Genomic DNA, 13,767 nt, shown 5'->3' with positions numbered 1-13,767 from the left:
TACTTACGTGAGCTCAAAATCCCAGAAGGCACACACTGGATCATAAATCGTATCAGTGGGATTCTGTGGGAAACACATTATATGTCATGAATTTTGATATTTAATCAGTAATTTAAAAAAACAGTTGGGGATGTCACTGATTTCAAAAAAGGGTCGTCTCCACATGTTGTGCTGACCTGCACTCGGTGCTGGAGCTGGAAGCGTACGGCTGTGCTGACCAGCTGGTCGTCTCCCAGCACTGTGGTGGAAATCACAGAGGAGCCTAGGACAGTGCCCAGATACCTTTAATGCAATCACAGACACATGTTCATTACAACATGGACACAAATACTCACATTCAGAGCTGTTTATAGATTATCCCATATTAAGCTCAGTCTGATATATACACTACCAGTCAATAGTTTGGAAACACCTTCTCATTCAAGGGCTTGTATTTATTGTAATTATTGTAAACACTGTAGATTAATACTGAAGACATCTAAACTATGAAAGAACATATATGGAATTATTTAATTTTTTAAAAAGTGTTAAACAAAGCAGAATCTGTTTTATATTTTAGATTCTGTAAAGTAGCCCCCTTTTTCCTTCATGACAGCTTTGCACACTCTTGGTATTCTCTCAGTCTGCTTCATGAAGTGGTCTCCTGGAATGGTTTCTCATGAACATGAGCCTTGTCAAGAGTTCATTTGTAGAATGACTTGCCTTCTTAATGTGTTTGAGACCATCAGTTGTGTTGTTCAGAGGTAGGGTTAGTACACAATGGATAGCCCTATTTGACTACTGTTGTAATCAAGATTATGGCAAAACCAGATTATTTCATAGTTTTGATGTCTTCAGTATTAATCTACAATGTTGAAAATAATTGAAATAAATGAAACCCATTGAATGAGAAGGTGTGTCCAAACTTTTGACTGGTAGTAGGTCACAGTTTAACAGTAGATAGTAAAATACTCTGAGGCTTCACTTTGGCTTACTTTCACAGAATCAATCTTTATTTATATAGCGCCAAATCCCAACAAATGTTCTCCTCAGACTCTTTCCAAACAGAGCAGGTCTAGACCGTACTCTATGTTCTATTATTAACAAAGACCCAACATCAAGACCGGATCAGATCCAGTCCCATCTTTCAGACAGGACTCAGTCTGATCTCATCTTAATCCACCATGAGCAGAGCACTTTGCAGCATTTAGCAAGTTACAGTGGCAAGGACAAACTTCCTTTAACAGGCAGAAACCTCCAGCAGGACCAGACTCATGTTAGACACACATCTGCTGAGACCGGATGAGCTTGAAAAAGTAATCTATTTTCTTGTCATTCACTTCCACTTCACAGGCCTTGGGGATTGGCAAAACAGCTTCATGATGAAGATGTGTGAAAAGTAAGATGAAAACTTTTTCAGGTCTGATGAGAAAAACTAATAATTTTTGAAATGATTTTTTGACAAAAGGTCAGATCGACCATTTCTGATGCATTCCAGGGAGAAATATTCTATTAAGACCCAGCTGCAGGCAGATCTACAGAAGAGGATTGGAAGGGTAATTTTTTTTATGATAGGCCAGTGAAAAAGAATATCCTTTCCTCTGACATAACAAAACAAATTCTGACTTTAAAATAAAAATTCTGACTTAATGTCAAAATTACGAGATTAAAGTCAGAAATCTGAGATTAAATAAAAATCCTGACTTTTTGTCAGAATCGTGACTTTAATGTTAAAATTTGACTTTGTAGAATTTTGACTGAGTAGACTTACCTACTTTTGATTGGAAGTACAATAGAACACTTCCTGTGCAGACAATAAAATCTCCTGGGGATAGATTCAGATGTTTTGAATAGGATCTGTATAAAGGTATGAAGTTATGTGTACATAAATAAAAAATATAAAATTATTGGATGATAAATAATAATAGAGCGTTTATCTACCTAATATTATGACACCTAGAGAATATTAATTGTTATGTTTTAACCTACTAAATGAGCAGAGAGCCGTCTAAAAGTTGAATATTTAAATAAAATAAATCTATATCTTTTGTACATAGCTAACTCTAACTATTTTAAACTTCTGTATATACTTTATTATTATTTGATCAGGGCCCGAGCACTGCCACGCAGTGGCGGCGAAGGCCCTATTGAAACCCTAAGGATTCTTATTATTATTCTTCCGCCTAAGAGATCGCAATTTTGGAACCCTGAACATGAATGAAGCGCGCACATTTTTGCACACTCATCAAGCCTGGTGAAAATTGCAAGTTATTATAGGTCTCGCAAAAAAATTCTCAGTAGCGCCCCCTAGAGGTAAACCTCCCCCCTACCCATAGAGTTATTTTGAGCTACATGCATGAAAAGTAATACGCATATTCATGGTATCAGGACGCACAAAAAAGTCTCATGCACCCATATCCGAAACTCAACAGGAAGAGCGCCACCTAGTTTTGAACATGAAAAATGGGGCAGAAAGGCGTCCAAAAAAGGGGGCATACTTTCGCTATCTCCTCCTAGGGCTTTCCTCTGATTCAGTCTAAACTAGGCACATTCAACAGTAGGCACATTGACGATAAAAAATCATTAAAGGAATTCCGTTCAGACTAAAATTGTGGGCGTGGCAGACTTTGAGGCGGTGCAGCTTTGAATGTGAAGAATGACGCCCAGATAAGGGTGCATACTTTTGAGAGCTCCTCCTAGGGGTTTTCTCCAATTCAGTCAAAACAAGGCACATTCTATAGCAGACACATTGACGATCCATATTCATGGTATCAGGACGCACAAAAAAGTCTCATGCACCCATATCCGAAACTCAACAGGAAGAGCGCCACCTAGTTTTGAACATGAAAAATGGGGCAGAAAGGCGTCCAAACAAGGGTGCATACTTTCACTATCTCCTCCTAGGGCTTTTCTCCGATTCAGTCTAAACTAGGCACATTCAATAGAAGGCACATTGGCGATTAAAAATCATTAAAGGAATTCCGTTCAGACTAAAATTGTGGGCGTGGCAGACTTTGAGGCGGTGCAGCTTTGAATGTGAAGAATGACGCCCAGATAAGGGTGCATACTTTTGAGGGCTCCTCCAAGGGGTTTTCTCCAATTCAGTCAAAACAAGGCACATTCTATAGCAGACACATTGACGATCCATATTCATGGTATCAGGACGCACAAAAAAGTCTCATGCACCCATATCCGAAACTCAACAGGAAGAGCGCCACCTAGTTTTGAACATGAAAAATGGGGCAGAAAGGCGTCCAAACAAGGGTGCATACTTTCGCTATCTCCTCCTAGGGCTTTTCTCCGATTCAGTCTAAACTAGGCACATTCAATAGTAGGCACATTGACGATTAAAAATCATTAAAGGAATTCCGTTCAGACTAAAATTGTGGGCGTGGCAGACTTTGAGGCGGTGCAGCTTTGAATGTGAAGAATGACGCCCAGATAAGGGTGCATACTTTTGAGGGCTCCTCCTAGGGGTTTCCTCCAATTCAGTCAAAACAAGGCACATTCTATAGCAGACACATGGACGATCCAACATTATTAGAGGCATTCTCTTCTGATTAAAATTGTGGGCGTGGCACACTGTCAGGTTTGGAGGTTTTCTTGGCAATCTGCCAAAAACTTGGAACACTAGCACCACCTAAGGGACACAGGCGGTATATACTCTCAGATCTTGCTTTGCTTATATCAGGCGGTGGTTTACATGTGGCGGTGGCTCATATAGGCGGCGGCTGCAGGTGTGCGAGGGCCCGTTCATCGCTGCTTGCTGCTTTAATTATTGTTATTATTATTCTATTTTATTTGTTTCTATTAATATTTTGCCTTTTTTCATCCTCTGTATAAGAGCATTCTGTAATAACTTTAATCCCCCCCCCCCCAGGATAAATAAAGTATTTCTGATTCTGATTCTGAGATACCACCGTCTGAAATTCACCAAAGGGGCCCGCCACATGAAACAGTAATGATGATATAGCTAATCTATTTACTAGATAAATTTGATAAGACATGAACTGAACTCTCAGACATCTGTATGTTTGGTAGCATGCAGTATATCATGCTTTAAAAATAAATGGAGGGCCTTTGTTATTACATTTTTAGGAAGATAATATAATCTAACAGTGTGATCATCATTTGATTCAGCAGTGTTTGAGTCCATGAGCCATTTGCAGTCTGTTCTGCAATACACGCCACACAGTGACAGGCTCAGTGATAAAGAAGCATACACTGCTAGCTCCACTTCTGCCTGTTTGTTACCTCTGGCTGCCGTCAGTGACAGTAGGAACCATGGTGATGTTCTCGTCAGGATTGAAAAGAGGCCGCAGAGAGCCGTACCACGTGTTAACCAACGTGAGCCTGTGGAAGCCTGCAATTTCAACACAAGAAGAGGCTTTTCAGATTGTGCCAGACAAGCCAGTCAAATAAAACACGGAGAGAAATGTAGTTCATTTAGGATCACTTATTGTTCATAATGAATAGTTGTTGCAAAACCCAACAATGTGCCTCTATCTGCATTTCACTGTAAGACCTTGGGAGTGTAAGTAGGTGAATGCATGCACATTCACAAGTCTGCCGTTAGTGCATTGGAAGGCTATGGTTAATAAAATGCGTCTTCTCTCTTGGCAAACTCTTAGCGTTGTGCTGCACAGGTTTGAATAAATAATTTCTGGAGGACGATTGGATCTTGCAGCATTTTCCTACCATTGTTAAGGAGATCCTGTAGCTTCTGATGTGGGATTGAAATGCAGTCTACGTTGGTGTGTTTCTCCGTCTCAGGGCCACAGAAGCTCGAACCTTTGGATCCCTCCTGGAGCCTCTGCTGCTGCACCTCCAGCTCTGAGAGAGAAAGGACAACAAAAGGTGCATTTGACCAAGAGTTCTGGGATCTTTTAGCCCCCAGAACTACTTTACCTGGAACTAAAAGGTTCCTGTCCCCACGATTGTTGTCTGCGTTTCAACTGTGGGCTGAAGTCCCGGGTAGATTGTGCAAATCAGGCCAGTGACGTATGGAGACAAAAATAAATTAATGCACTACACCACCAGACCAGTAGAGGGCAGTAAAACAAAGACAATGACACCATAGAAGCAGACGGACTGGCAGGCATCATCTGGAGCAACACAACAGTTAGCCTGTTAGCATGAAGAGACTCAGCTGGTGCTGTTTTAGATTGTGCTATATTTCATCACAGATGGATTCACTGAATCAACACGTGAGAGGAGATAAGCGCGAGTAGCAAAGACGTTTCAACACGGCTCTAAAATCCTTTTGAACTCAAAAAGCCGTGGCAGAGATCGGCCGGTGTTTTGGTTTAAACAGCGACCCTGTTAACTGGAGACTCTCAACCGGATGCATCCCTCATAAACGTCTTTAGACGATCACTAAATATCTGATGAGGATATTTTGAAATCTTAATAAAAACTAAACTAGTTTGCATTCCCAGGAACTCCCTCTGTGTTTCAACAGCTGTGTAAACTCCACAAACACTGACACGTTCAGCTGAAGGTCTCCAGTTTACAGGGTCACTTTTAAAACCGGAACACCGGGAGAGACGCATTCACGGTGGGCTGAGAGAAGACTACTGTTACAAGCTGCTAAATCAAGAGAATCACAGCTTCTTCTTTTGAAAAGTACACACACATACAAAAAAGATAGAACAAATAAAAACTAATGAAAGAAAGAGAAATCAAGTGAATCACAGATGTGTGTGATGTTATTGTGGACGGAGGGAGGAATAAAAACACTGAGGTTAATCTACCAACCAGACACATTCAGCATTGCAGGCCCCACCCCCTGAAAGTCCCGGGACCTTTGAAAAGTACTACCCCCCTAGCAGAGGCTTTTTAGGGGGGGGATTATCTACCCCTGAACTAAATTTAGACCCTGGGTCCACCGGTGAAATATCGCCTAAAGGACAGATTTACAGAGCACATGTATCTGCAGAAAGAAAGCAGACTTCCTCATCAATCGATTTCTGACTGTTCTCTCTCTGTCAGCAGGTTTAGATATTCTCATGATGGATGCACATTAAAACACAAGCTCCTCTTTTCTGTTGCCTTTCTCTCCTTCCATTCATAGACTCTTTAATAACCGCGCTGTCAAAAACAAGAGTAATAGTTTGAATTTCAATAAGAATTGATTAACCTGAGCAGGAACAGTGTTACCATGGCAACTTAAGCATAATTCTGCCGGGTTGTGTGAAGGCAGGGTTTTATTTTATCTCAGGAATCTACTTGAGATTTTTCTTCACGGGGGAACAAAGGCGGGTAAGAAAAAAAAAGTAGTCTTAAGAAGTTCCAAGAGTGAATCTTCACAACACAAGAGGACAGTTCATGATGTGGTAAGTCAGACTTCATTATCTGTAAAGTTCTTCTCAAATCCTGACTAAAAATAAGTTGAATCAGACAAAAAAATCACAGACAATCGGTTGACTCTGAGGAGCGTGATGCATCAACAATTCTATCGGATTAGTGTTGACCTAATGTTGAGGTCGAAAGCTGAGGCGGAGAAAGAAAGTGTTACTTATGCAACACGAGTCCTGTAGTCTTGATGTACTCAGGATATTACACAGTGATGGATGTAAACAACAAACTGTGAGGTAAATCATGTTCCTGTTGACCTTCATTTATTCTCTCAAAGTCTGACTGACCTGCTGGTTTGTTTACAACCACTCTGATTGTCTGCTGCCTGATTGGCTGATGTTCTTCACCCATACTTGACATTACTCTGACCAGCGAATCCTTAAAGGAACACTAGGAATGTTTTCTATGAAGTTTTTTTTGTATTTTTTATATTTTTAATTCTTTGACTGTGTCGTTTTTTGAGTTCTTATTTGAGATAATTCATTTTATTATTTTTTATAAGCTTCTTACACAACCGGAGGATAAGTAAAAAAGCTGTGTAATAATTATAATTAGCAGGGCGCTGACTTAGCATAGTGGTTAAGTTGTGCGCCCATGTTGTGGGTGGCCTGGGTTCGGATCCCAACCTGCGAGATCCTTCCCGCATGTCATCCCCCCACTTCAGGGCGTAAACCCAAGCGCCAATGGTGGGTAAGAAATGAGTTTGGTGTGTAAAATAAAAAACACACACCCGCCAGTGGCCGATGGAGGTTTTGTTTTCATACTTTCGCCCATTTCTGCTGACTGTCGGGCTATTTTGACCCTCGCGGCGCACTGTACTTGTGTTGTGCTTTGGAACGTCGGGAACGGCGTGACGTCAGCTACTGGAATTCTATTCATTCCCTTTGTTTGAAGAAGCACGGCGGGAAGAGCATTTTGAGGAAGATGTGGCGACACATTCCTGGCGTGAAGCCACCACAAACAAAAAGGATAAACAAAGAGGCAGGAGACCATCGAGAAGAGGAACAGACAGCTAAACGGAGTAATATCACTACATGACGTTGGTAAATTAATGAGGCTGGCAAACCTCGGTCCTGGCTGACCTAGTGATGTTTAAGTTGGATTTTTATAATACAAACGCATGGTTATTATTTTAAAGGTGACAATTTATGCTCTTTTTCATCAAAATATTTTGGTCTAAGAGGTCCCCAAAACATGTCTTTAAAGTTTATTACTCAAAAAAACACTTTGAAATCAGATTTTGGTCTGCCTGTAAACCCCTCGTTTTCAGCCCTGCTCAGAACAGGCTGTTTTCTGTGTCTGTACCTTTAAATGAGAATGAGTTCTCTAACCCCGCCCCCTCAGGAAGTGGATGCACGTTGATCTAATGTTTACATGTTAAGCGACTTTGAGTATTAAGAAAAGCGCTATATAAATTCTATGAATTATTATTATTATTATTATCATTATTATTTATGTTGGCTGCTCACAGACCCGCATTACTTCAACCCTCTGAATCTGATCCAGAATCTGATCCTGACGGAGAGGCGCCTGCAGCAGGACCTTTCTGAACCATTGGACACAGATTCTGTGTTTCTTGTTGTTTTATTTGTCAGCATGTCGATGTGTGTCTTGGTACACAGCTACGAACATGTAGCTATGTGGCTATGCTAACTAGCGCTAGCACTTTTCCATGAAAAATAAAAATCATCCACTAGATCTTCAAATCTGCAGACGTGGGGAGCAAAACAGACCTTTGTGTTTATTAAGACAGCCTACAACTAGCATGCCTCCCTCCTAAGCTCCTTGTTAGCACACATGTGTGCAGGGAAAGGTTATTTTTTACAGAAAGGTGGAGAAATCAGAACAGGGGCAGAATGGATTCTTTTCATTTTCAGGGGGTTTGTAGACATGCCAGGGACACATATTTCAGGTAGAGAACCATGAAAAAGTCAATTTTGCATGATATGTCACCTTTAAATCCAATTAGGCATGATTTTTCTATTTGGCCGGTGAATAATATTTTTGTCCGGTACATTTTTGGAGGTCAATAGCCAATGGCAGATGAGGTAAAAAGTTAATTTTACGCCCTACCTCACTTTTCCTACACTCTCCACTGTCCTCTCCTCCATAAAATAAAGGTGTAAAAGCCCCAAAAACACAACTTAAATAGTAATAATAAAAATTATCGTTAGCAAAATCTAGTCAAAACACAGTTTTGAAGATATTCTTAATAACCAGTGCTGCCTCTCCCTGCACACACAGAGAGCGCAAGGCCCCCTCATCCACTCATGTCGGGGCCTCATGTTTCCACAAGCTAGCTTCCTACTTCTCAGGTTAGTGTCTGCTATATGACAAATATCTCTACGGTAATGAACATTCAGTGTTTTCCACACAAAGACTTAACCTTGACGTTGATCACTCTCAGGATGTCTGAGTACTTTTGGTAGTGAATATATTCATGCATTTTCTCAGGTATGGCACTGTTCTTAATCAATCAATTAACGTGCGCTGTCTGCTCACTCTGCTCCTCTTCACAGTGACACACACACACACACACATACGCACACACACACGCACACACACACTGTGACACCCACGCACATGCTGTGACCATATATGGCCTATGGCTGTGTGGTCTAAGTGGTCTAAGTGGTTTATGGCAATTTGGCTTTGATTGTTTTGATACTTTGTGTTCAAATCAGAATGATTGTAATGTTTTTAGATGATGCATTGAATCATAGAGCTGATGCACTAAATCATCAGACACACACAATGAGGGAGACACCGAGAGAGGCGAGGCAGACTGTGTGTGTGTATGAAGAGAGGAGAGCTGTGTGTGTTTGTTTGTGCTGGATGGATTAAGCTGAGCGGGGATCGATGATGAACTCTTATGTGTGATTTTTTTTTTTTTTTTCAGGTTTTAATTTCATTTATGGAAGGAAAAAAAGAACTTGATGCTTACTAGGGTTTTCTTTAAGGCTGAAAATTTATAATGATAATAATAATGTATTATTTTTAAAGGCGCCTTTCTTAGCACTCAAGGTCACCGTACAGGGCAGAGTTTAAAAAAGGAACAATCTACAATTAGGCTGTTAAAATTGACAAGGCATGATACTAAGTAATTTATAGGGATGCACCGATCCCACTTTTTAGGTCTCAATACTGATATCGATACCTGGGCTTTGGTATCTGCTGATCCGATCCAGGTATTGATTTAACAATCTCTATTCCTTAACGAGAGCATAGAATCATGCTTTGGCAACTTCAGACTTTTCTGACTTTGTAAACCAAAATAAAATAAACATTTTTAAACTGACAGCATCATTATTCAAGAGATTATAAATGTGTAAGAGGGTCATTGACAAAGAAGAGTATTTCCAGAATGGTCGCAATGCGTATTTTTGTGTCTGGAATAATGTGTTCTAACAAGGTTTGTACGTTGAACAGTGTTTTTTTTTTACCCTTTTCTTAACTTGAACACCCAAAAAATGTCAGGTGGCGCAACCAGGTATTTGTCAAAATATATGTACTTTCCTATCATTTATTCTAACTGAAAGTTTTAGGAAGTATCCCTTAGAGTGGTTACAGTGCTTTACACATTTGTATTTTGTGAGTATATTTTTTATTTACAATATATTAGGATTTTTGCATTCTATTGTTACCGTCCACCTATACATTGATAAAAGCTTTTCTATTATTATTTAGGAGACATCTACAAACCTTTTAAATCAGCCATGAAACTTAGTAAGGTCCTCTGAATGTATTCATATGTTGAAGTCCATTATAACTCCTTACTTTCAAAATAAAAGCTCCATGAGTACGGTGGTGCCACCCTGACATTTGAGAACATGCAAATTCCCGGACAAAAGTTTTAAATAATCTTAGATGCCTTTAAACTATTGATATTTATGAAATGATGTTTATTTTAAAGCTTTTATATGTAAAATCATTCCATGGTGTTTTAATTTGAATTTATATGTATTATTAAAATACATTTTTATAGTGTTTTAAGTCAGTTCACTTGCTCGGACGGTTGCGCCACCTGACATTTTCTGGGTTTGAGATACTTCAAAATAAAATAAATCTCAATATTTGAATGTACTGAAATTGTATTCAAAATAAGCAGGTTTTATAGAATCAATTGATGTATGTCTTAATAAGAACTAATTATTTCAAAAGAAAATAATGGATTCGGACACAAAAATATGCACGTCATGTCAATGACCCACCAGCAGTTTGGTGAGTTAATCTTCATAACCAACAGACATTACAATTCAACTGTAAACCTCAGCAGTGGATAAGAGGAATTAAATATTCTGTATAAAAAAAATGCTTCAAATGAGAAAATAAAAAAATATGTCAACATAGTGTTTCCATAGAGTGTGTCCCAAAGAATGACAGTGTACCTGTGGCTGGGATTAAAATCATTGAATACATTATTACTCTGCCCAGTTTTGCCCTTACTGTTTCCCTTCTCCACGTCTGGTATTGTGACAATGGCTTCGGAAGTACCGGAAACCACATACACACCAATTCAAAGGAGCCGATCCTTACAGCAGAAATAAACATGTTTACAGCCTGGTACAAAAAAACGAGTGTAGTCTGGATAGCTCACTTCCCTATCAGCACACACTGTACAGGGGGTGAATTTTTTCATAACACAGCAATTTCAAAGATATTGAGATTACAAGTTTTCCATAACAAAAGGCACAGCTGACTTGATTAACAGGCGGGAACACTGTAGCTGTTAGCAAAGAGGCTCAAACCCCGCCTCTTTACCTCACACTCGCTCGACAGCAGTTAGGTTGAGTTCAACATTTCCATTATGGCTGCCGCCGCCGATTGGCCTCAAAACAGCGCTCCAGAAACAGATGGGTGACGTCACGGATACTACGTCCATTATTTATACATTCTATGATTAATACAAATATCCAACCTACCATGCTTTTGCAGGAGGGTAATAAATAAGTGGATTATGACAAAGATCTGGAAGCTGTTTCATAAAGTGATATGTAACCTTTTGTCACATTTTGCTGCCAGACCTCCAGAAGAGGTTTGATGGACCCTGACCTTGTTGTATAATCATTCCTTTGTTGTATTTCTTTGAGATGTGTGTGTGTGTGCGTGCATGTGCGACTCACTGATGTTGGGGCTGTGAATGGTCAGGTGATCTGTCTCTGCCATCAGACGAGGGCTCAGGCTGGTCACCATCCGGTCGATGCTGTTGACCACGTCCATGGGGCCGTTCACCACCTGAAACACACGGAGCACCGGCATCTCAGCAGCAGCAGCAGCCACACTCCCCCAGCCTGCCTCGCTGAGCACGCATTAAAAGGTGAAGAGGTACATTTCAAAATGACCATTCAAATGCCACATAATTTCCGAATGCTCTCAGCGCCTCTAACTGTTTGCAGGAGTCCACACACACTCTGGGTGAAAAGGGCACACACAGTTCAATGGATCGGCCTATAATGGGGGGTACAATCGTGGACTCTTTCATTGTCTGTTTTGAAACCCCTCGCTCTGAATTCAATATCTCAGTCTAAGAGCCGAGCCTTGGAGGGAGAGCCGGGAGCAGAGCGAGGGGAGGCTTCGTGGATGAGTACAGCCGCAGCTTTTTTCAGAGTGTTGTTCATCCATTGAGTCTGGGCTGAGTTGGCCTTGGAGTGCTGAGAGGCCTGAAGGGGGAGGGGGGGGCAAACGCTGAGAGAAGCACAACACTTGTCATAAGTTGCACACATCAATAGCGGAGCGACGGAGAGGAACAAAAACAGACTGGGTGCGGTAATCGAGTTTGGAGGGAACGCGACGCTCAGACGGTGGAGAGCGTGGTTTCCTCTCGTAAAGCTTTTTTATTCAACATGTATGGAGGCTGCTTCAATATCCGACAGCTCTGCTCAGATATACTCTCTGCAACTTTACGTTATGATGAGGAGCGGAACGAGTGTACAATCTGAAGAAGCACACTGCCCTCTACTGCTTCAGAGCTTAAACAACATATCTATCTATCTATCTATCTATCTATCTATCTATCTATCTATCTATGAGCAGCATGAAAAACCTTCTTTTCAACAAGCAGAAACCTTGAGCAGAACCAGACTCATGGTTTAACAGCCATCTGCTGTGACTGAATCCGAGGGTAGTGGTCTTGAGTTCCATTATGGATGACGCACGGATTATAAGAGGTGCCTGCTTCTGTCAGCAAGACCAAACCGCAGCAGGTTGGAGCACTTGCGTCTCCCTCACCGTGACATCCCTCCATGAACACTGATCAGCCATAACATCTGCCCAATATGATGTAGGCCCCCCCTTTCTGCAGGTCGGCCTGACCAGATGAGACCTGGACTCCTCTCTGAAGGTGTGCTGTGTTATCTGGCACCAAGATGTTAGCAGAGATCATTGAAGCCCTGGAAGCTGTGGAGTGGATAATTTCCATTGTCCAGCAAATCCCACAGATGCTAGATTGGATTGAGATCTGGGTAGTTTGGAGACCAAGTTAACACCTTAAAGTCCAGTTCTGATGCTCACATGCTCATTATGGGAGCTTCCAGGGATCAGCGTGGGCACCCTGACTGGTCTACCCTTACACAGTCTCATACACAACAAACTGTGATCTCTGTGTGCTCTGACTCCTTTCTATCAGAACCACTTCTTCAGCAGTTTGAGCTCCAGTAGCTCTTCTGGTGGATCACCCTTCCCTCCCCATACACATCAATGAGCCTTAGCCACCCACGGCCCTGTCACTAGTTTGCTGGTTTTTCTTCCTTGGACCACGTTTGGTAGGTACTGACCCCTGCAGACCGGGATAACAGGAGCTGCCGCTTCCAGTTGTCTACCCATCACAGTGTGGTCCTTTGCAAAGTCTCTCACACTCAACCATTCCTCCTGCTTCATCACCTTCAAGGACAACAGGTTCATTAGCCACCTTACATACCCCGCTCACTGACAGGTGACTCAGTGAAGAAATAATCAATATTATTCATTTCACCTGAGAGTTGTCATAGTTTTATGGCTGATCTGTGTTTGTTTGAGCAGCATGTTTCAGTAGTACAGGCAAAAGCACTGAATCCCCCATCAGGGATGATTAAAGCAGGGTTTGCGTCAGGGGGGGTCCTTCGTTGATTGACAAGTTTTATCAAGGCTTCCCTGCAGTCGACAGATGCAGAGCAAAGTGTATCCACCTTCTCCTCCAGTTACAGTCCACTCTTCTTTCATGGTCTTCCATAAAACAAGACAGCAAAGACCAAAATAATAGACCAGCCTTTGAATTACACTACCAGTCAAAAGTCTGAAAACACCTTCTCATTTGTATCTGGTTTGTATTTATTTTAATTATTGTAAACACTGTAGATTAATACTGAAGACATCAAAACAATGAAAGAACTTATATGGAGTTATTTAATGAAAAAAAAGTCTTAAACAAAGCAGAATATGTTTTATATTTTAGAT

General features: G+C 41.0%; 1 protein-coding gene across 1 annotated transcript in view; it reads right to left on the bottom strand.

The window, feature by feature from the left end:
* The window catches only part of adgrd2 (adhesion G protein-coupled receptor D2), an 85,002-nt gene that overhangs the window by 48,703 nt on the left and 22,532 nt on the right, over positions 1 to 13,767 (bottom strand). Inside the window, exons 8-12 of the mRNA XM_034691122.1 lie at positions 11,460 to 11,571; positions 4,678 to 4,812; positions 4,234 to 4,342; positions 177 to 282; positions 8 to 63 (exon numbers count right to left, since the gene is read on the bottom strand). Coding sequence (XP_034547013.1) covers positions 8 to 63; positions 177 to 282; positions 4,234 to 4,342; positions 4,678 to 4,812; positions 11,460 to 11,571 — 518 coding nt within the window. The remainder of the gene's footprint in view (positions 1 to 7; positions 64 to 176; positions 283 to 4,233; positions 4,343 to 4,677; positions 4,813 to 11,459; positions 11,572 to 13,767) is intronic.

The sequence above is a fragment of the Notolabrus celidotus genome, chromosome 9 (genome assembly GCF_009762535.1).
Source record: "Notolabrus celidotus isolate fNotCel1 chromosome 9, fNotCel1.pri, whole genome shotgun sequence".
NCBI classification, from domain to species: domain Eukaryota; kingdom Metazoa; phylum Chordata; class Actinopteri; order Labriformes; family Labridae; genus Notolabrus; species Notolabrus celidotus.
Note: the sequence above shows the minus strand (reverse complement) of the source record. Positions and strands in the feature narration are given on the sequence as shown.